This window comes from Ochotona curzoniae, unplaced genomic scaffold (genome assembly GCF_017591425.1).
Source record: "Ochotona curzoniae isolate NIBS_2020 unplaced genomic scaffold, NIBS_Ocur_1.0 contig_3819, whole genome shotgun sequence".
NCBI classification, from domain to species: Eukaryota; Metazoa; Chordata; class Mammalia; order Lagomorpha; family Ochotonidae; genus Ochotona; species Ochotona curzoniae.
Window position 1 is genome coordinate 30,774,162 of NW_024466004.1, and position 24,196 is coordinate 30,798,357.

The window sequence follows — 24,196 nt, forward strand, 5'->3', positions numbered from 1 at the left end:
GCGCACACTGACTCTGTTTCACACTGAATGCTGTGTTTTCTGTCCCACCATTGGTGTTTTGTACCGGCTGTTTCCCATGTTTGTGGAGTTTCTTCTCTCACCTTTTTCCTTTGTCGTCACCTTTCGGCTTGCTTGTTTCTTCCTGTAAGAGCTTTTTTTGAAACCCTTACACTAAAGAAGGGCCTGAGATTAGGATAATGAGTTTGGTGTCTCTATTCCACATAGTTGCAAGTTTTTATATTTGTATGATGAGATTTAATTATCCCTCTTCAGTTTGTGAGCCCCTTGGTCTGGCAAATCTGAAGATTTGTGACAAAATCTAACAAATTCTGGGAAAATGTGTGCTGTTTTCCTTCACAGTAGAGAAATATTTTGGTAATGTTTGCTTTAGGACCTAATTGTTTTCATGTTTGGCTTATTTCTCATTTCACTGTCTCTTTAGCATTTGTTTAGTGTAAGAGCTAAGCATTTATATTGCATGTGAGCATGTAGTTAATGACAGGACACTCATGTGTAAATTCAGCTACGTATGCCATCATGGCAGCAGAGGATGGGCTCAAGGATTTTTAGCTAGGATTCCATGCACTTTAATACATATGTATGGTTAGGCAGCGGATACCAATTTACAGTATTTTTATTTTTTTAAAAAAAAGATGAGTTGTTTGAAAGGCAAGCACAATGGGAGTGGACAGAGAGGTTTTTTTTACCCAGGGATTCATTCCCCCAAGTGACAGCACTGTTTGGGGGTGAGCCAGTCCAAAGCCAGGAGTCTAGGGCTTCTTCTGGGTCTACCAAGTGGGAGCAGGGGTCCAGGGAATTGGTCCATCCTCTGCTGTATACACACGACGTTAACAGGGAGCTGTATCAGAAGTGGAGCAGCCAGCACTTCATCTGCTGGCCACATGGGATGCTGGCATTTTAGGCAGTGGCTCAGCGTATTATGCCTTTGCACTGGGCCCTAATTTTTTAGGTTTTAAAAAAAATATTTATTTATTTTTATTGGAAAGTGAGATATACAGAGAGGAGGAGAGACAAAGAGGAAGATCTTCTTTCCACTGATTCACTCCCCAAGTGACCATAGCAGCTAAAGCTGAGCTGATCTGAAGCCAGGAGCCAGGAGCCTCTTCTGGGTCTCCCACACAGGTGCAGGGTCTCAAGGCTTTAGGCCAGCCTCGACTGCCTTCCCAGACCACAACAGGGAGCTAGATGGGAAACAAGTGCCCTGGTATATGAGCCGGCCCCCATATGGGGTCCTGGCATGTGCAAGCCACTAGGCCACTGTACATGGCCCTGATTTTTCAATTTTTAAGTGCTAATTGTGGTATAAGATTGTAGAGGTAATGAGAAAAATTAAAAATAAATTATTTTTAGAAATAAAAATATTTATGAAATTTCTGAAGATATTTAAGATTTGGCTTTTGTTCCACGTGCATTTCTTTTTCATTGAGAAGTCATTAAAACATCTCGGACTGAAATTGTTATCTTCTGATGTGCCTGTACCAGATAAAAGAGGAGCGGGAGGGAAGACAGGTTCTCTCCCCTGTATTGTGGGGCTCTGCTGTCTGCCTCTGTGTGCTCTCATAGACAGGCTCTGGTTATAACCAACCCGCGTTGCACCAGCGAACTCCAGACTCCCACAGCCATGTGATGGGAATTTCTGGGAGGGCATGTAATTGACTACTGCTTTTTAAGTTTCAAATTATTTTAAGGGTAACTTAACTTTAGATATTGAGAAAAAAAGTTGAAAGCTTAGTAATTTGTTAAGGTCTATAAAATTCTTGATTTTAAAAATCATTTTGCTTATTCTTTTTGTTTGAAAGGCAGAATGACACCAAGAGGTGTTTCGTTTGTTGGTTCATTCCCTAAATGCCTGCAAGAGCCATGTCTGGGCCATGCCAAAACCAGGAGCTTACCCCAGGTCTTCTACATGGGTAGTTGGGGCCCAGGCACTTGGACCCTCTGCATTTTCCAGGCTGCCAGTAGGGAGCTGGATCAGAAGTGGCAGGGCTTTAGTGGTGCCCACATTGGATTGCAGGCTTTGTAGATGGAGGCTTTGCTGACTAGACCACCAGGCATGCTCCCAGTAGCTTCTTAGCGAGCTTTTGTAAGCTATTTGACAATTCACATCAACAGTGAAACCATGAGATTTAGAGGTTGAAAATCCATTTATTTTATTTCTTTCTCTCTTGTGCTTTCTTTTTAAAAGATTTATTTATTTATCTATTGGAAAAGCAGATTTAGACAGAGAACGAGAAATAGAAAGATCTTCCGTCTGCTAGTTCACTCCCCAGTGGCTACAGTGTCCAGAGTTTAGCTGATCCCAAAGAAAGGAGCCTTTTCTGGATCTCCACGTGGTGTAGGGACCCAAGGCTTTGGGCCATTCTCTTCTGCTTTTCCAAACTACAAGCAGGAAGCTAGATGGGAAGTGGAGCAGCCGGGACACAAATCAGCACTTTTATGGGATGCTGTCATTTGCGGAAGGACTGACTAGTTGAGCCATTGCTCTGGCCCCAGATACATCTATTTTCAAAGATACTTGTGTATTTGTTGTAAATAAACAGAACTATAGTACTGATCGTACCTGACTATTACTTTTCTCAGATGAACCTGGAACTAAATCTAGTTCTGGAGTCTTCCCCGCCCTGCCCCTCCAGGGAACTGATTACTTACATGTGTTTTGTTAAATAACATTAAAAGTATAATATTCATAGTTTTGGGTGCTTATACTAGCAAACATTAAATCAAATTCTGTACATAAGAGAATTCTCTGGGATGAGCATTAGATGTGTGTTTGGATACTTTTTATGCTGGTTAGAAAAACCTCTACTCTGAGTGTGTATTTAGATGTGGATTATTTATTTATTGAAAGGCAAAGTGACAGACAGATCCGGGTGAGGGGACAGAGGGATTGATTTTCCATCCCTGTGTTCACTACACTAGAAAGTGAAGGTGGCCAAGGATGAGTCAGGTGCAGCCAGGGGCTCCATCCTAGTCTGCCTGTGTGTGGCAGGAGCCCACACACCTGGGTGATCCTCCACTGCCTTTCCAGGCAGGTTAGTAGGAAGCTGGACAATACATGGATCAGCTGTTGCAGGAACCAGCTCTGTGTGATGGGCATGGCTTAACCTGCTACTCCACAGTGTTGCCCCATGCTGTATTCTTTGTAATTGAAACACGTATTGTGCAGTATAGCTGTGTTAATATTAATTGATATTTAATTTACTTGTTTGTTAGTTTTATAAACAATAACTTAATAACCATCTGAACATTCTCCATCCTTAGCTTTTCCCTCAAATATGAAAAGCTATAGGATAATTCATGAAGTAGAATAAATGTTTTAAATTACTACTCAAAACTGTACTAGTTTACTCTCCCACTAAGAATGATGTTTATTTTCTTATCCTACCATCCTTGCTAGGTTCCATGATGTTTTACAACTGTATCAAACAGGTTATCATCTCAACCAGACTGCTTAGAAAAGCTATTTTTCAGGCCCAGTTCTGTGGCCTAGCGACTAAAGTCCTTGCCTTGAATGCACCCGGATCTCTTATGGGCACTGGTTCTAATCCCAGCAGCTCCACTTCCCATCCAGCTCCCTGCTTGTGGCCTGGTAAAACAATCAAGGATGGCCCAAAGCCTTGGGATCCTGCACCCTCAAGGGAAACTTGGAAGAAGTTCCTGGCTCCTGGCTTCAGATCGGCACAGCACCGGCTGTTGCAGTCACTTGGGGAGTGAATCACCTGACAGAGAATCTTCCTCTCTAACTCTCCTCCTCTCTGTATATCTGACTTTGCAATAAAAATAAATAAATCTTTTAAAAAAGAAGAAAAGCTATCTTTCCCATGAGAAAATTTAGAATAAAAATGTATTAACATAAAATAGTTTCTTTTTTTAAGATTTATTCATTTTTTACTTGAAAGCTTGAGTTGGAGAGATGGAAAGACAGAGAATCTTTTGTTGGCTGATTGACTCCCCAGAAGGCTGCAGCAGTCAGAACTAGCCTACCTGAAGCTGGGAGCCAGCAGCTTCTTCTGGATCTCTCATTTGGATACTGGGGCCCCAGCCTCGGGTCGTCTTCCACTGCTTTTCCCAGGGCGTTAGCACTTGAGTTGGATTGGAGGCAAAGCTGAGTTGAATTGGAAGAGACTCGGAATGACACCCTGATGGGATGCTGACACCATAGGCAGGGGATCACTTTGCCATGCCACTGTGCCGTGCCTCCCATATAGTTGAATTTTTAAAAGTATTATTTAAAATAGTATGAGAAAAATATTCACTTTTAACAATAAGAATTTATATTGATGTAAATCAAGAATGTATTGCTATTTTTGTTTTCTAAATGGCTAGATATCTATCATAATGCTTTGTATAAATAAGCATATTTTTTCCTTTAATTTGAATAATCACAGAGACTGACATAAACATATGAAAAAGGTTCTGGCACTGCCTGTAGTGTCTGGGCCTCTTCCTGCCCCTTTTGCACTTTTCCTGAACTGAAAGGCTCACATTGACTCAAGGTCCACTTGTATTGAAAAATAAATAATCATTGCCTCTGTGTTCATCATCCAGACTGGTTTCCTCAGAGGTGAGGGAAACACTGTGATTATGGCATGGTAGCTTCTTGCATGGAAAAAGGATAGAAATTATAGTTATCTAGAGACAAAAACTTGGTTTGAAGGAAATGGTCAGTTATGCTTGTTCTAGGTAGAAATCTGTGGTAGTTTCAGGTGATGAATAAGGTGAGACGTAGGTAATATACTTCCTACGTAACATATCATATCTGATAATTCCTGCAAATTACTTCTTGTCAGAACTGACTTGAAAAGCTGCTTGATCATTCACAGGTTGCTTTGGCTTTCCATACAGTCCTTGGCATTGATTTGTGTGTGCTTGTAAATCTAGGTATGGTGTCGGTTTTGGACCTGATGCAAGGTGGTTTCCCATCACGAGCTTCATTTCATGAACTCTACAACATGTATAAAAAGTACATGCCAGACAAACTTGCACGGCTGGATCCCAGACTATTTTGTAAGGTAGGACTGCCACCCAAACTAAGCTCTTAGCTACAAACTCTCATGTTAATTGCAATTTGACTTTACAATGTTTAACTTTTTCCTTTTCAGGCTCTTTTTAAAGCCTTGGGCCTAAATGAAGTTGACTACAAGTTTGGATTAACAAAAGTATTTTTTAGACCTGGCAAGGTAAATACATTTTTATTATAAACTTAAATATTATGAATTCAGATTGTTGGGAAATTAATAATCATCTTTATGTATTGAGGAATTTTGTTATTTGTGGATTGTATGTTTGCCACCAGCATGAAATATATGTGTTCTTACAAATAAATTTTCTATGTATGAGTGTTTTAGAATCTATAATACTCAGTGTATGATGTTTATGAGTACATTGAACACTGGATTATTGGAATCAGAGCATTGTTCATTTAACTTTTTAAAAAAATAAATAAGGATTAATTAGAAAATAATTTTACTTTAAACAAGTTAAAAGCATTTACAAAAGAAGTTAAGTCAGTTGTCTAGATAAATAAAGATATAAATATTTTTACTTGTAACATGGACCTTTTTTAGGCTATCACATATCCCTGTAGTTTTAGTATTTACAGGATTTTGTGTTAAAATACAAGACTGAGTTATAGAGTGCTTCATAGCTAGATAGAACTATCTAGAGTCTTCTTCAATTGATTAGTGATATTTTTATTACTTTTTTGATATTGTTACTTTTTGCACTACATAATCTTAAAATGATCATTACGATATTTAAATAGCAAAACATACTTATTTAATTTCAGAAGATCATTAATAGTTGTCCGTGGTGTACTTAAGGATAAACTAATCCTAATTAATTTATGTTCGATTTCACGATTTTGGGGAGCAGACGAAATGCCTGTGTATTTTAGCAATGCATGTGTTTCAGGGGTGGTTAATTCAAGGATTCATGATTTTTCCTATAAAAGAAAAAATAATATAGATAGTTCATAGTTGGCTTGTCTTTAATCATACTTTCTGTAAACTCAACATTTCTCTTATTTAAGATGTTTTGATCACTCTAAATTATTTTTTTATTGTAAGAAGTCATCATTTATATAAATCCAGAGCTATATACAGATATCTGAGAATGTGAGTGAGCCAGTTCAGAGAAATATTTGTTCTTTTCCGTATTCTTTTTTGTGAACCATCTGCAATTGTTGTTTAAGAATTTTTTCTACTTTTGTTATTGGATCTACTAGTAACCAAACCCAGTGAAAAGATCCTGAAGGAAGGAAAAATAAGTCAGCAAAATGTGGCCAAGTGTATTAGGATTTGCTGTATGTTCCCCATTAAGATGTCTATAAGACTATATAATTGGCACATAACTAACCATTTTCCAAAGTTTGATGTTGAATTTGTATTGTTTATTTTAGGTATCTCTGTGTATTTGAAATATCTTTTAATACTAATATTACTTTACTTTTTAGTTTGCAGAATTTGATCAGATTATGAAGTCTGACCCTGACCACTTGGCAGAGTTGGTTAAGAGAGTCAATCACTGGCTTATCTGCAGTCGCTGGAAGAAAGTTCAGTGGTGTTCGCTGTCGGTCATCAAATGTGGGTGCTTTCTTTCTCAGCAAAATCTTTTGTTACTTTGGAAGTGATGATTGTCGAACCAGCATCTCACAGTTGAACTCTGGGCAGCCAGTACATGACTTGTGTTTACATTGTTTCCCTGTTTCTTCATGCTACTTCCTGTGTCCTATGTACTGAGCTTTGGAAGCTGCCTTTCCACTCCCTTCCTTCCTACTCACTTCCTTCCTTCCTTCCTTCCTTTAGTTGTGATGAGTATCTGGTACCTACTTTTTTCATCTGAATGAGAGAAGTATAACTTTTATCACATTCTGAGAACCTACTGCCCTGAGTTATTGCTCTTTTTCTCCTTGAGCCACCATCTCAATCTCTAATCTTAAACCAGGTTTTCTACTTCCATCTGTGTGCCATTGTTGCAACTTGACCAAATCTATCCCAAAAATGAGCCACACTCTTGGAAGGTCAGGAGTCTTTATTCAACAGCCACTATACTGTCCCATGCCACTATACATGGAAGAGGGGAGCAGCCTGGGTCAGCCATGCTCAGGGCTTTTTAAGTAACAGTCATCCAGTCTAATAAGAGGACACTGGTAATGATAGTAATCTTTCAATGAGCTGAGCTCACATCAGTGCACAATGCAAATTATCCAGTCAACTGTAGGGGCATGGAACACAGATACCCAATTAGTTCATTCAGCCAACCAAATTTACACAGTATCAGTTGTCGAGTCAGTAAGATTGGATAATTATCCAATCAGTAAGAGCTGTGCCCTACCAAGTAGGGAGCAGCAGAACCAGACAAAGGGGTTCTACCATGTACAGAAACAAGAACAAGATCTCATCCCAAAATGAGATAATCCTTTGTGACAAGACCTCTTACTCCCCTTTCAGGACTTTCCAAGAACCCAAGGTCACGGCGAAGATCAGGTGATGGACTTGTCACAGTCAGGTTTCAGAAGACCTAGCCTTCCTTTATTCCTTTTCTATTATCTATGCTATCACACCATTTCCATTTCTTTCCTTCGTATCCCTGAAATCTTGTCATTCACCAAACTTTATTGATTCCTCCTCCTTTAAATACTGCCCTTGTTTCTTTCCTTTCCTTTTTGGTTTGGTTTTGTCTTTCTGCCTGTGTCTTTTCCCCACAAGTTCTCACACAGGCTTCCTAGCTTCCCAGAATTCCTTCTTGAAACTGAATGCTTTCTGTGGCTCTCCTTTACTGGAGTCGGTCTGAGTTGCTGGCATGTTTTCATGGTTGCGGGTATGGGTTTGAGCCTGTCCTCTTTGCCATTCCCGACAGACATTCTGTTATTTGATGCCCCAGGATCCGCTGCTTTTGTGTGTCTTTGCCAAGTTTGGCTACTGCGTAACTTTGATCAAATCAAGGACGAGGGGCTAAATATTTGGGAGGGAAGCACTATGTGAGAAAGAGTAGCTTGATTAAATTTTGAATTTGTCTATCCTGTCTTCCTCATATTCACTGCTGTGGGACCTGGAATAATTTCATTCCTTATTAATAGAAAGATAAAATTACTTCGGCCTGATGAAAAGGAACCATGTAAACAATGATGATTATGAGGCCTTTTGTTGGACAATCATGAATCTAGATAAAAGGAAACTATCATAGAGAAAAAAGAAAAAGCAAAGCTCATTTTCTCAAGTAAAATAATGTATTTATCACTGCGGTTCATTGCTTTCAGCTTTATACTTTGCACTGTGATGGGAAGCACATTGTGTTATTATCTGTGCTGTATCATGCATTTGTAAGCTGTTAGTGGTATTGAGGCCAGTAATTAAGGAATTTTGCAAGTTATTAATGGGGAAGCACTGAAAAAATGCTTTTTCTTTTTTTAAAGTGTTTGGCATGGACAGTATTCATTTTATTTTTAAGATTTATTTATTTATTGGAAAGTCAGATATACAGAGAGGAGGAGAGACAGAGAGGAAGATCCTCCGTCCGATGATTCATTCCCCAGGTGAGCACAACTGTCAGTGCTGTGCCGATCCAAAGCCAGGATCCAGGAACCTCCTCCAGGTATCCCACGCGGGTGCAGGGTCCCAAAGCCGTGGCCCATCCTCAACTGCTTTCCTAGGCCACAAGCAGGGATCTGGATGGGAAGTGGAGCTGCTGGGATTAGAACCGGCGCCCATATGGGATCCTGGCATGTTCAAGGCAAGGACTTTAGCCGCTAGACCATGCCGCCAGTCCCGAAAAAATGGTTTTTAAAACATATTTCTTTTTATTTGGAAAAACAGAGTTAGAGAAAGAAAGAAAATGCTGTCTTCTAATCATTAACACATTCCCCAGCTGACCACAAGGGCCAGATGTGGGCCAGTCTGTAGCAAGTAGCCAGGTGCTTTAGCTGGGTCTCCCATGTGGCTGCAGGGGCCAAAGCAGTTGGGTCATCTTCCACTGTTTTTGAGGCACATTAACAGGACGCTGGTTTGAAAGTAGAACAGCCAGTAGTAAAACCAGCGCCCATATGGTATGCCAGCATCGCAGGAAGAGGCTTAATCTACTATACCACATTCGTGGTACCTAAAGAATTATTTTAACATTAGTTCAGATCCAAGCATCTCAAATAAAACAGCTTCCTTTGCTGTAGGAACCTCCCCAAAAAGCTTCACTCAGTCCCCCAAAGGAGGTCTAGTACACAGCTTTTCTTAAATCTTCCTAGCTAAGTCCTCATTCAAGACACACTTTCATATTTCATAGAACAAAGTGTTGCCTAGGCAGTTTGGGGAATAGTATAATAAAATAACAATGCATTTAAGGTATAAACCTAGCCATATACATGGTATACATTGTAACAAGAGAAAGAGGGAGGCTAAGGTGCTGCTTGAGGCATAGCCATTCCATATTGGAGCCTCTGTGTTTGAGTCATGGATCCAGCTTCCTGCCGCTGAACACCTTGGGAAGGCAGCAGGTGGTGACTGCTCTTATGAAGTTGCTGCCGTGTTGGAGGCCTAGATTCCTGCTTTGGCCCGACCCAACCCTGGCTCTTGCAAACAGTTGGAAAGGGAATGAGCACGTGAAGGTCTCTATATCTCTGCCCTTCAAATAAAATGAAAATAAATACATAACAATAATAACAAGATCTGAGAGATTAAGAGAAATGTTTAACTTTCTGGCTTGGTGATGCTGCATTATGTCTATCAAGATTTCAGGTTTCGTGAAAAGTCACTTTGTGAAAATGAATAGCTTCATAATATTGTATGTGCAATTTAAACGGAACACTTTTGTATCATTTTGTTTTGCTGTTACAGTGAAAAATAAAATTAAATATCGAGCCGAGGCCTGTATAAAAATGCAGAAAACTGTTCGAATGTGGCTTTGCAAGAGGAGACACAAACCTCGGTAAGAGAAAGAATGTTACAAAACCAGATTGCCTTAATACAAAGTAGCAATAGAATCATAATGGAGAATAGTTTGGATTTTTAAGGATTTTTCTCATGTTCTTTGTAAGAACGTTCATCTGTAAAATTTGAAATTATTTCACTCATTCATTATTTTTGTTCGCTTTTTCATTCTACAAAATGAATAAAAAACCTCATTACTTCCTTTTGGTAGGAACTACTATCTTCTAGTAATTCACTGAAATGACAAATACAAAGGGAAAATGAGAGGCACCCTTCTCCCTTGACATGTTCTGTAGGCCTTTGAGAAAGTAGCAAATTGTCCCTTTATTGACATACAGGTGAATTCACAGGAAAGGTGACACTGTTGACATCCGGGGGGTGGATATGGTTCAAATAGCAGTACCATAAACGTCACCGTTACTGCCCAGCCTGCTGTTGGCACACTGGAAACACACTGGGGATAAATTCATGTTAAGAGAAGTGATGCTGTATACTCTAAGATCTGAGATGACTTCTTGAAATGTGTGAAAGAAAATGATGAGAAAAAGAAGGAAGCCAAAGAGAAAAGTCCCTGGGTTCAGTGAAGTGCCAGCCTGCTTCACCCGGAGAGGCCTCCTTTGTCATAGTCAGTGGGAAGGAGCGTGAGCTGCTGCTGTGAGTGCAAGGCATAATAAGTACAAAAGAGATCAAAAGCCTTCTGCAGTGTTCTGATGATTTTAGATATTTTATGTAAGCATTATGTTGTTGCACTGTAAATTTTATCTTTCTTTCGGTGTTTCATTTAGACACCAAAAATTTGGACATTTGAATAATTTTAGATCTTTGATTTTTTTCAGAGAGGTTAGGTAATTTTTTAAAGTTCTTTTCTGATTTTATTTTACAATTTTCAGTCTAAGTCCAGAAGGCTTCAGTCCTGTTGAGAAATACCAATGTCATTTATACCATATTTGATTCTTTTTACCCTCGACAAAAGATCTTAAGAAGAGACTATTAAACAATACTGAAAGCAGAGCTGAAATATCCTGATTAGCAATCTCTGTTTAACATTTTGTTATTGAAAAAATTAATGTAAAGCATTGAATAGTACAGTTAAACTCCAAGTATATTCTTTACAGCATTGATGGTCTGGTTAAGGTGGGCACACTGAAGAAACGACTTGATAAATTTAATGAAGTAGTAAGTGCATTAAAAGATGGAAAACCAGAGATGAACAAACAGATCAAGAATCTTGAAATTTCTATTGATGCTTTAATGGCCAAAATTAAGGTATGTAATTTTAGTACAGATGTTTTTGTTTTTGTATACAAAAGTACTCAAAGCAATTGACAAAGAAGTATACTCCAAAAAGCGCTAGAGCAAAATTTGAAAAATATTTTGCACCAAAATAAACTTATGATTTAATTCCATTTTCTTTAAGCTTTTTTTTGTTCTTTTTCTTGTTGTTGTTAATTGAGAGGCAGAAAGATTGAGGTTAGTAAAGAGTGCTCCCGTTCCCTGCACAGTCTACTGTGTGGATTGCAGGCATCTGATTACTTGAGCAATCAATGATGCCTGCCAAAGTCTCTAACAGCAGGAAGCTGGAAGAAGAAGCCATGGTTAGGAATGAAAATTGGGAATCAAACTCAGGTGCTCTGATGTGTGACCACTAGGCTAAGATCCTGTACCTCTGCAAACTACCTGCCTACTCACTGTCTTTTCCTTTCTTTCTTTTTTCCTTTCTTCCTGACTTTTTTATAATCTGTATTAGCTGCCCCAAATCAGAGAAAACATATGGCCTTTTTTTTTCGGGGTGTGGCGTTCTAATGTAATTGGTTTCTAGTTTCCTCCACTTTGTTGCAGAAGACAGGATTTCGCTCTTTTTTTTTTTTATGGCTGAGTAGTGTTCTGTCATGTGTATCTGATTTCTTAATTCAGTCGTCAGTTGATCGACCTCCATTGGTTCTATATTGTCACTATCAGGAAATGAGCTGCTATTAACACAGGAATACAGATCACTTTTTCATGTGATGGTTTCATTTCATTTGTGTATATATCGAGGAGAAGGTTGGCTCAGTTGTATGGTAGATCACTTCTCAGATATCTGAGAAATCTGCATGCTGACTTCCATGATGGTTGTACTAATTTGCATTCCCACCAAACTATATGTTAGGTTACCTTCTTTCTCATATAGTAATCATTTGTAACAGATGTATGGTTTGCTAGTATGTCCTCCCATTCTATTCATCACCTGCTTGTTGGGTGCTTTCTTTGCTGTGCAGAAGCCATTAGCTTGAGGTAATCCCATCTGTCTGTTTTTGCTTTTTTTTACTGCCTGTCTTTCTGGGATTTTATGGTTAAGTTTTGCCTGTGCTCATGTCTTGCAGTATTTTCCCTGTTTACCTCGAGTAAGTTGATGTTTTCAGGTCATGGATTCAGATTGTTGATCCATTATGAGTTAGTTTTTGTATAGGCTCTAAGGCTGGGTTCAGTCTCCACACTTCCTGGTGAGGAGGTCCAGTTTTCCTGCACCCAGTTTTTGAAGAGACTGTCTTTTCTCCAGGGAAAAAAATGTTTTAGCTCATCTGTTGATGATTAGTTGGTTATAGATGCATGGGTTAATTTGTGGAGTTTCAGTTGTCAGCTTTTAAAGTACATGCTTATTATTTTGTCTTCTAAGTCTACTATGATGACACGGGAACAAATACAGAAAGAATACGATGCCCTAGTAAAAAGCTCAGAGGACCTTCTCAGCGCATTACAGAAAAAAAAACAGCAGGAAGAAGAAGCAGAACGACTGAGGCGCATTCAGGAAGAAATGGAAAAAGAAAGAAAAAGACGTGAGGAAGATGAACAGCGTCGAAGAAAGGAAGAGGAGGAAAGGAGAATGTAAGACACTAAGGCTTTTATATTGCTGTCTTGAGTTATAAAAAAGTAGAACAGTGAATTCTTGCCCATATGTTTTAACAAGCTGATTTTAGAATAAATGAATATTTAAGAAAGCTCATGATAACATAAACAACTTTCATTTTCAGTAAAGGTTTTTTTATTTATTTGAGATGCAGAGTTACAGAGAAAGGGATTTTTGGCTTACTGGTTCATTTACTGGTTCAGATATGGCTGCAGTGGTTGGAGCGCGACAAGCCACAGTCCAGAGCCTGGAACTCTATTCCAGTCTCCCCCTATCCTCCACTTCCTTCCCAGGCACATTAACAGGGATCTGGCTTGGAGGTGGATCAGCCAGGACTTGAACAGGCACTCATATGGGATGCTGGTATCACTGGTTGGGGTTTACCTTGTAGTGCTGCAACGCTGGCCCATAAGCTGCTTTTAAATACAATCTGAATTCTGGTTAGACTTTTATATTTGAATATTTAAGTTCTTTTGAAAGCTATAACTGCTATATTATTTTTGTATGAACTAGGGGAAAAGTGCTTATATTTTTCTGCAGTACAGAAACAAATTATTTTAGAAAATTGCAGTGGGGCTTTCCTGCTAGAATTTGTAGCTGAGTTAAACTTAAGAGATATTAAATATTATAGAATTAATTGTACTTGTATGTGCTTATTTGAAGAAGTAAAAGGTGAGTCAGTGAGGCGATGCATCAGATTATGCCCCAGCTTAATACTCCGTTACCCCGTCTCCAGATGCCAGTTTGAGTTGTACCAACTGCAGCTTCCTGCCAGATGGCAGAGGCAGCAGATGAGGACCCACGTACTTGAATTCTTGCCTCCCATATGATAGACTAGATGGAATTCCTGGTTTCTTGGTTTGTTCTATCCCAGCCCATGCCCTGGTGGGCATTTGGGACACAAAGCAGCAAGTGGAAAAATTCTGTCTGTTTCTGTGTATGTGTGTATATCCCCATCTTCCTCTCTAATTGTCTATTTGTTTCTCTGCCTTTAAAATAAATAACTCCCTGGGGAAAAGAAAGATTAGTCTCAGCAGAGTTATGTAAGTTGATGGTTTCTGTGGCCTGGAGGTTAACTTGTGTCCTAGTTTGTTTACCTTGTTCATTAATAGTTAAATTGCTCTTTGAAGGAACCCCCACTACCCTTTTTTTCTTTCTTCTTTTTTTTTTTTTTTTTAAGAATTTTCTGCTTTTTTTTCTTAGGAAACTTGAGATGGAGTTGAAGAGAAAACAAGAAGAGGAGGAGAGAAAGAAAAGGGAAGATGATGAAAGACGTATTCAAGTAAGTTCCGAATGTACTAGATTCCTATTGGAATAGAATCTGAAAAATTATCGAGGAAGTGAAAATGGTATCTTGATTTGCTTGAAAAGGTGTCCCTGGTTTATCCCAGAGACCAAAGACAGTTTCTGGAATGGCTTTAGTGAAGGGTCATAGAAGCAGGCTGTGCACATTGTGCACCTGGCAAGGAGGAACGCTGCACTGCAGTGTGCCACCTCCACGAGAGGGACAAACAACCATGAGCAGTAGTGGAAGCCAGAGCTTAAACATTTATTAGAGTGTCTAGTTGAATAAAAGTCTGATCTCTTTCTTTTTAAAAATGTTTATTTATTTTTAAGGCAGAGTTAGAGAATCTTCTATCCACTGATTCACTTTCCAAATAGCCGCAATGACTGAAACTGGCCTGATCTGAAGTCAGGAGCCAAGAGCTTCTTCCAGATCTCTTACATGACTACAGGGACACAGGCACTTGTGCTATTCTCTGCTGTTTTCTGAGGCACATTAGCAGGGAGCTGAATTGGAAGTGTAGCATCCCGGACTAGAACTGGTGCCCATAAGGGATGCCGGCACTGCGGGTGGTGACTTTAGCCAATATACCCCAATAAAAAGTATTACTGATATATTAAGGAGAAAGTTAAACAACAAAACATTAAAAAATATTTAACTCTTTAGTGATATTGATAGGTTAGTATTAAGATATTCTTCCTATTCTTGAGTTTTTAAAAAAGGCCTGTGCCTAGGAATAATTAAATGCAAGTGTTTGTGTTTCTGTTTGTCTTGGGTTTTCATAATAACCTAACCTTACCCAGTGTTTTAAGTTCCAGATATCAGCTGCTGTATGGGTTATTACCTAGTAATAACTAGAATACTTAGGTGATATTTGGGGTTCTGATGAAATGGTGGAACGATGGTTCTCCCTTCTCTTAGATTTGAAGGAGAGGAATGATAAGCCTGTTTTTGAAGCATTAATAGTAATGTAGAAGAATATAGAGACTGTATCAGTGTAAAGTTAAAATATCCATATGGAATAGTTAAGCTTTGTCTTCCTATTGATTCATTTTGAACACCTCTGAGAGAAAGAAATAGGGAGACCTTTGCCTACTGGTTTACCTAAGGGCCAGGACTGAGCCAGGCTTAATAAAAAGCTAGGGGACTGAGGACTTGAGCTGTCTTTTTTTTTTTTTTTTCTTTCTTAAACAAAGATGTACTTATTTTTACTGGGAAGGAAGATTTACAGAGAGGAGAGACAGAAAGATCTTCCATCTGCTGGTTTACTTCCCAAGTGGCCACAATGGCCAGAACCGAGCCAGGAGCTAACAGTTTCTTCTGGGTCACCCACATGGGTGCCGTATCACAAGGCTTTGGGCCATCCCCTGCTACTTTTCCAGGCTACAAGCAGGGAGCTGGATGGGAATTAGAGCAGCTGGGACATAGACTGGTGCCCATGTGGGATCCTGGCACATGCAAGGCGAGGACTGTAGCCACTAGGCTACTGCACTGGGCCTTCTCTCCCCCCTTTTTAAAGATGTATTTGTTCTTATTGGAAAGGCATATCGTGGGAAAGAGGAGAAATAGAAATATCTTCAATCCACTAGTTCACTCCTGAAATGGCCACAATGACCAGAGCTGAGCTGATGTGAAAGAGGAGCCAGGAGCTTCCTCTGAATTTTCCATGTGAATGCAGGGTCCCAAGGCCTTGGGCCATTGTCCTCTTCTTTCCCAAGCCACAAGCATGGAGCTGGAAGGGCAGTGGAGAAGCCAGGACACAAACTGGTGCCCATATGGGATCTCAGAGAGTGCAAGGTGAGGATTTAGCCACTGAGCCATTGAGCGTTCCTGTTGTCCTCTGAACAGTCTATGTTCTGCTCTGCTGCTTTCCCAGCAGGGAACTTTAGGAAAGGGCTCAAACCAGCACCCAAATGGGATGGTGGCGTAGCTTGACCTCAAGCTTTGGCCTTGTTGTATTTTTCTTATGTGTTTTTATTTATTTTTTTTTAAGTAATGTTGGGAGTGGTAAGGTAAGATTGGAGAACTCTTGGTAAATGTATTGTTTGTCATTGGTAGGCTGAAGTGGAGGAGCAGCTGGCCAGACAGCGGGAGGAGGAATCCCAGCAGCAGGCAGTTCTGGAGCAGGAGCGCCGGGACCGGGAGCTGGCCTTGCGGATAGCCCAGAGTGAAGCCGAGCTCATCAGCGATGAGGCGCAGGGAGACCTGGCTCTCAGGAGGTATGGGGGGTGGGTGTGCCCTGGGTTCATTGTGGCAGCCCCTCCTTTGCTTCTCATCACCTCCCTGCTTTCATTTCCATGTGAAAAGGATTTGTTCTCATATTTGAAGTAAAACAGCTTAAAATTCATGTCATTCACATATACTCAAGTGAATGAAACAATTGATTTGCTCAAAATTGTTACTTTTATTATTATTATTAATTACATTGCATTATGTGATACAGTATTATCTGTTCTGGGATTCCCCCAATCCCTCCCTGTACCCTCCCCCATGGTGGATTCCTCCACCTTGTTGCAGTATTACAGTTCAAAGTCAGTCAAGATTCTTTCTTTGCAAACATATACCAAGTATAGAGTCCAGCATCTTATTGTCCAGATACATTCAACAGTTTCTAGGGAAGACCATCTCTGGTCTGAAGGTAGAGCTGGCAGAATATCATCCTGATCAATTAAAAGCCCCAATATCACATCAACGGCAATTTACAACATTATGGAGTTAGTTGACATGGAAATGAATAACCAGTATGTTAAAAAATGCAAGTTGTTAACCACATCCTGTGACTACTTCATTGACATTTCAATTTAGTTTATATACAGAACTGGCTGCTATCCACCTTAAAACGGCTATGGGGTACTATTCAGCTGTCTCATGTCTGTTTTCATTTTAGTATTTAGCAGTTTATGGTGTTGATGCATAATTTTGCTGAATTGGCAGATTTTAGGATAGTCTAAACTGAGTTATAGCTCCAACAAGGCATATGTCAACAGTTGAGATGCAGAACAGTTTTAGGAGGGGTGTGAGAAATCTTCAACAGCTTAGTGAGGAGTAACTAATCTGTGTCCTACTTAGTAAGGTATATGTGAATCTACGCTGACCATTTCCTATCTGGTTCTAAGCTTTCCTTGTTCTCTATCAATTCTAATTTTTTGTTTGTTTTTCTGTGGGGGTGGTGCTCCGGAGCGACCCTGATGGTTGTTGCAAGAGAGGGTGGTGATCCAAAGTTGGAACTAAGTAAGGAGCAGAGAAAGCTCCTCTCCCTAGTTCCGAAGGAAGTTTAATGTTCTGTTTCTGTGGACTGCTCAGGGCTCCTGGCTATTGTTCTGATGACCTTGGTTCCTGCAAGGAAGAATTTGGGCTTCTTCCATCCCATGTGGTAGTTACAAATGGACAGGCGGAAGGAGGTGGATGACCTCAAAGGTCTTGGCCTCCAAAGGCCCTCCAATTCCCAGTGGTCTCCTTAGCAGTTGGGATGTAGTCCTTGGTGCCCATACTGATGGTCCTTGGTAAGGATCCGGGAGTCTTCAGGGTTGGGATACAAGCAGCCTCCTGTCCACCTGCTCGACTCTGCCCACCCCCCACCCCCCGCTCTGTGCATATGACCTCCTGTTAAGAGGTTGTCAGGATCGCTCTTGATTTCCCTTATATGTCTTTGTAGTTTTACTATTGTCTAATGCTGATTTGAGTCTGTTGTCTATGAGTTACCTGTTATGTTCCTGATAGGTTATACTTCACATATTCCTCACACATTCTAAGGAGATGAAAGATTTCTCTGCTCTCCCACCCCATTTCCGAGTAACTTGGGGTCTTAAAAGTATATTATGTTTTACAATTCTTTGATGTAGATCATAAGCAGTCTGACTCTCATTGATTGTTCATTCATTGGTTACATCACAATATCTTATTGTATGAGATACAGGCTGTTTGGGGTTGAAATGGTTGAAATAATATTACAATTTATAGGTACTGTTTTTCGGATTGATATCATTTCATCTTAAATTAAGGCAAACATGTGATAGCTAACCTTTTGGGATTGTCTTATTTCCCTTAGCATAATGGTTTCCGATTGGGCCCATTTGGACACAAAGAACTGCATTTCATGTTTTTTTTTTTTAATAGCTGAGTAATATTCCATGGAGTAAATAAACCATAGCTTTCTTATTCAGTCTTCAGGGACTTCATCAAACTAAGAAGTTTCTGTACAGCAAGGGAAACAATCAACAAAGTAAAAAAGCAACCCCAGAATGGGAGAAGATCTTTGTACACTACATAGGTGATAGAGGGCTAATCTCCAAATATACAAAGATCTCCAGAACAACCAAAACACCAAAACAAAAAAACCAATCAAGAAATGGGCACGGGAAATGGGCAAACATTTCACAAAGGAACAAACCCAAATGGCAAACAAACATGAAAATATGCTCAAGTTCCCTGGCAATAAGGAAACCCAAATCAAGATGTCAGTGAGGTACCACCTAACGCCAGTATAATGGCTCACATACAGAAAACTACCAACAACACTTGCTGGCGAGGTTGTCGGGAAAAGGGAACCCTACTCCACTGCTGTTGGTGGGACTGCAGGTTGGTACAGCCTCTGTGCAAATCAGTATGGAGAACACTCAAACAACTGAAAATCTGCATACCATATGGTCCAACAATAGCACTCCTAGGAATATATCCAAAACACCTGTTGCATGAGAAACCAACATGCACCCCTATGTTCATAGCAGCACAATCACAAAATTTTAATAATAGACAATTCACTTAGTTAGCACTGTGTTAAGAAACAGCTTAACTTTTATTCTGGACAGACAACTAATTTTTCAATGCCCATCCTCAGATACTGGTCTAGAAACAAGTCACTTCATTATAATACAGTTTAATATGTTTAAATTTAAAATTTTTTATTTTCCTAATTCGGTTTTAAAAAACATGTCATCTATATAACATTTGAAATGAGGAAAATGTTATGTTCCTGTGTTTCAGAGTAAGCAGGTTTACCTTTCCCAAGAAGGAGTGTTCATCCATTGAAATGTTTTCGCTCCTGAGCCTTCTGTGTGACCTCTAAATGCTATAGTGTAGTATGGAAGAATAGGAAATGTATTGGCCAACTTTTCTTTACCCGAAAGGCAGCTATCTTTATAAAGAGAAAAAGTTTATTGGACTCAGTTTTGAGGCTTAAGTATAAGATCAGTGGGTGCATTCATTCGTGTTCTCATGAGGATGGCATTGTGGAGTGTGGAGGCTTGTGGGTAGGATGCATCACAGGATTAGGCTGAGATGACCTCTCAAGACAGTACTAAAACTCAAAAGCCTCCCTCGAGACTCACCTCCAAAATGCCGTGATTGAGTTAAGATTCTACACTTTTGGTGTCATTAACTACTAGTTTTGGGGTTTATACCAATGTCCAGTATTTATATTAATAAACCAAACAATAGCATGTAAATTCTTAATGTTTTGCGAAAAATCATAGTATTTCCAGGACTATTTTTAATCTCTTTCATTAAAAAATAGAATGTAAAAACACCAGTTTTTAAACTTATTTTTAAGGTTTATTTTATTTTGTTGAAGGCAGAATTATAGAGGGAGAGAGAGATCTTGCATCCACTGATCACAGTGACCCCGTCTGGGCCAGGCTGAAGGCTAGATCTTCCTCCAGGTTTCCCACATGAGTGGCAGGGACTTGCGCTGTTTTTGCGTTGCTTTAACAGACACATTAGAAGGGCGCCAGATTGAAAATGGAGCAGCCAAGACTAGAAATGTGGCTCATGTCATCACAGGCAGGAGCTTAACCTGCTCTGCTCTAGTTATTTGTTTAAAAAAAAAAAAACAAAGCAAAGCTTATTTGGACATTGCCTTTGTTTGTAGCTGGATGTGTCCAGAGATTACCAGTTTTTCAGAATTTAGGAAACAGCTTATGGCAGAGATTTAAACAAGGCACACCACTAGATGGAGGTATTTCCTCGTGAAAAACAAACAAAAAGAGCCCTTGGTTCACATCCCAGGGTGATTATGATTCAGTTAGATTTTGCTAACCTGAAAGCAGATATTAAAAGAGTGTGTTGCTCTGGCTTCATGCTTCTTCTGGTAAGTAATCATATTGGCGAGCTCTGAATTCTGAATTGTATATGAAAGTCTGTTATTTGGTAAATGGACCAAATAGTCTTATACAAACAAAAGGTATTACAGTGAATGCTAAACTATTGGATCTGGTCCCAGTATTTGGGCTCTTTATGGACCTTTCTCTGTAATTAGAATACTTTAGCCCTGCTGCAGCTTGGTGATGCACTCTCAGCGCAGCTGTGGCCTGTTCCTTCTCCCTGTGTCATGTCAGATGCCCTTCCCCCAATGCCGCTGTCAGGGAGGCAGTGTTGCACTTCACAGAGCCGAGTTTGTTATGGCCAGAATTCGTTTCCAAGTCCTTGTTGGTACTCACTGCCGAGCTGTGTATTTAAAGGGTCTGAAAAATATGCCATATCCAGTGTTACTCCAAGTGCTGTGTACTAGAAACTTCAGGAAGGGGCACCTTTTCCAGTGTGATTGGTCTCTGAAAGAGTGGGCCATTGAGAACCCATTGTGAATGACAAGTTCCTGGCTTTCAATGTAAGTAAAGTTAAATCAGTGCTGGGTCCTGCTTGAATAGAGGGTAGAGATCGAAGCTGCTGTGACTTGAAAGGCAGAGGAGTTAGTTCTGCAACAAGATAGCCCTTACCTCCCCTCTGGTGTGCCCATTTAAGTCCTTATGTCAGCTTTGATCCCAGAGACCTCTTGAGCACCTTCCTGCTTCTCCGTGCCTTTATTTTATACCCAGTGCTATAGCATTGGCACATTTTTTTAAAAAAAGATTTATTTTATCTTTATTGGAAAGTCAGATATGCAGAGAGAAGAGACAGAAAGGAAGATCTTCTATCCAATGATTCACTACCCAAGTGGCCACAACGGCCAGAGCTGAGCTGATCCGAAGCCAGGAGCCCAGAACCTCTTCCTTGTCTCCCACATGGGTGGGGTGCATGGTCCCAAGGCTTTGGGCCATCCTTAACTGCTTTCTCAGGCCACAAGCAGGGAGTGGGATTGGAAGCGGGGCTGCTGGAATTAAAATAGGCACCCGGATGGAATCCTGGTGTGTGCAGGAAGAGGACTTCAGCTGCTAGGATACTGTGCTGTGCCTGGCACAACTTTTTGAAGGATGTTTTGTATGCTTGTGTTCATGTTTGTCAGTTTTGTTTTATTCAGTGGGTTGTAACTAGAAATAGTAAATACTTACTGTATTATTTCTGTAGTAATACTTATCTCCTAAGTAATCCTCTTCTTAATATATAGTGCAAAAATGTTGTTCTCGAGTTCTTTGTTATAGTTTGTAAAAAGTATGCATGGATTATGCTGCAGTGAGCAATTTTAAGTTACTTTTCCAGCCTGGACTCCTATGCAGTAACTTCCAAGTAAGACATGCTTTCCATACATATATTTTAAAATATAATCTTAATCAGTTATATAATTGAAAGAAGGTAATTTCATAAATTAAGTGAAATTGTTAGCAGTGTTTATATTCTTTTAAAAATAAACCTCATAATGCATGAATTTTCCATACTGGATGCATTGACTAATTTTCACTGAATGCTTCTAATTCATTCTTTCCTAGTCATTTCCAATGAAAGTTTTAAAATATATTGAGAAATGCACTGATCTAAAATTGAATTTTTCACATCGATGAGTGAACTAACCAATTTGCACAGTCTAGATTTGCGCAATGTAAAGTTGGTTGTAATAGTAACTGAAATGTATTCTTTTCACAGAAATGATGGCGCAAGATCCAAAATGACACCGTATGTCATTTCCCTTTACCTTGAAAAAAATAGGTAGCAGATATATGTTGAGCGAGTGGTTTACTTAATGTAGTAATGGAAAAAATACTTTTTAGCAAATTCAGTATAGTTCGTAGATAACAATTCTAACAATGTAATGGTATTTCCTTTTTTCCTTTTCCCAGTCTCTCTCTCTCCCACTCCCTCCTTCTAACTTTTCTTATTTTTGAGATAACATATTTTAAGTTTTACAGTTCAGTAAAAAGAATGCTTCATGAAATGAGAAGTTTTAACAAGTGAAAGAAGGCTCTAGTTTATTGGAAATAGAGGCAGTGGCTAGCAATAATCCAATGAAAACTCATGACCATTTCACCCATGTATGTTTTTAAAGTAATCACAGAATATTAAACTACAGTAGTATAATGTTCTTAACCACTGGTTTGACAAAAGTATTAAAGTTTTACATACCTATATTATTATACGTTTTAAATTACTACCTTTTATTAAAAGAGAAAGGTAACTCATTTCTTCACTTTCTTTTGCCTAGGGAAAAAATATTACAGTTCATGGTTTGCTTTTCTTTTTTTTGTTGTTGTTGTCTTTGTTCAACCTTTAGTGTCCATTTAGCTTTATGTGCTTTCAAGTGTCCCTTATACTTGATCTTTAGGACAGCTGTGCAAGTCTAAGTAACAATAAGGAAAATATTTCACTTTTGTTATTTAAGATGGCTCATTCTACAAATACCTCATAGTCTTAAATTGTATGTAGGGATTTCAAAATTTTGCATCAAAACAACTTCATTTTTTTATTCTGCTTTTCCACAACTTTTTGAAACACCCGCATATATGTAAGGCTAATCTTGATGCTGATGTCTTTTTGTTATGAAAATTTATCCACAAACCTAGTAACATGTGGAATATAAAACTATTTTGTTTGCATTTTTTGTTTCTGCATACATTTTATTGCACATATTTTGTGTAAACTTTTTGAATATATTTGGTATATATTGATGTACAAATCTGAGTATTCATAAAATCTGAATTTTAGTTCCTTTTGAAGGAGTGCAGCTGTAAGTAACCTTTATAGTGATGGTTGTTGACTGTCAGAATCTAATACCAAGTCAAATGTTTTGTAAATGATTCAACTTACATAAATAGTTCTTTCCAAATAATACATATACAAGAGGAATAAAAGGGAAGTCATTTATAATAGAATACATTAAATTATTTTAATATGAAGTGCTTGCTCATCTCCACTGTGGGAGACATAATCAGATAATCATGGTTTTATTTATTCATGGGATCATCACGAATGCTATGGCTACAAATGCAAACTGACATCAGTATTGTAGCAGGCAGCAAATACCATGGGATTATGAATAGTTCTTTGGGAAATTCTACAAAGAACTAAGTACAGTCCTGCGTCAACTGCATGTTATGTTCATCCCTAGAAAAATTCTGTGAATAATAAAACCATGAAAAAATGTCTGTATTAAACTTTTTAACATCCAAAGCATTTACTTGTATTTGAGCGTGCTTAAAAATATGTAGAAAATTTGTATTATGAAAAACGGTACTGTATGGCCTTAAACATTTTTGTACCAAAATACATTTATCATTTAATTCCGTTTTCCGTGAGCTTTTTGAAGTACCTTTTTATGTTTCACCTGTATCTGCCTGGTGGGTGTGTTCAAGTTACACAATGAATGGGGCAGTTCTTTCTTATTCAGGGTATTTGGCATCCCTGCCCCTTAGCCTCAACAGATGCCAGGAGTACATTCCACCAATGTTGTTACCATAGTGCTGCCAAAAATGTCTAAGGGAGTTCTATTTCCCGCCATTTGGATACCTGTTTGATCAGGTACCAGTTGAACTTGAGTATTTTGCCTTGCAATTAAATCTAAAGGTAAAATTGTGAACTTTTTCATATAGTTTGGTAAAATCTAATGGAAAAAGCATCTGGATGCAGGAACCATCTCTGTCAAGGGAATTTGGTGGAGTGTATTTCCTGTAGATTGGGTATATCCCAACGCTGGGTCAGGCACAGTGATGACTCAGTAGAGATTGCCATTGAGTGCAGCACTGAAACATCTGAAGAAACCTCTACATTGTTAGCTGAGCAAGTGGTAAAGAGCTTTGGAAGGCTTTGGGAGAAGAGATGAAGCTTTTAGGAGAAGGACGTGATGAAAACAAAGATGCCCTTGGATACTGAGAGAGGAATCTGATAAAATTAAAAATACTTACCAAAATCAGGCTGATACTGAAAGACCATACTGAGAAGCTA

General features: G+C 39.1%; 1 protein-coding gene across 1 annotated transcript in view; it reads left to right on the plus strand.

Annotated features, from left to right (window-relative positions):
- Positions 1-24,196, plus strand: part of MYO6 (myosin VI) — a 155,508-nt gene that overhangs the window by 118,447 nt on the left and 12,865 nt on the right. Inside the window, exons 22-31 of the mRNA XM_040983657.1 lie at positions 4,903-5,033; positions 5,124-5,201; positions 6,476-6,605; positions 9,849-9,939; positions 11,057-11,207; positions 12,598-12,806; positions 14,032-14,110; positions 16,172-16,332; positions 21,524-21,550; positions 21,905-21,934. Of these exons, the coding sequence (XP_040839591.1) occupies positions 4,903-5,033; positions 5,124-5,201; positions 6,476-6,605; positions 9,849-9,939; positions 11,057-11,207; positions 12,598-12,806; positions 14,032-14,110; positions 16,172-16,332; positions 21,524-21,550; positions 21,905-21,934 (1,087 nt within the window). The remainder of the gene's footprint in view (positions 1-4,902; positions 5,034-5,123; positions 5,202-6,475; positions 6,606-9,848; positions 9,940-11,056; positions 11,208-12,597; positions 12,807-14,031; positions 14,111-16,171; positions 16,333-21,523; positions 21,551-21,904; positions 21,935-24,196) is intronic.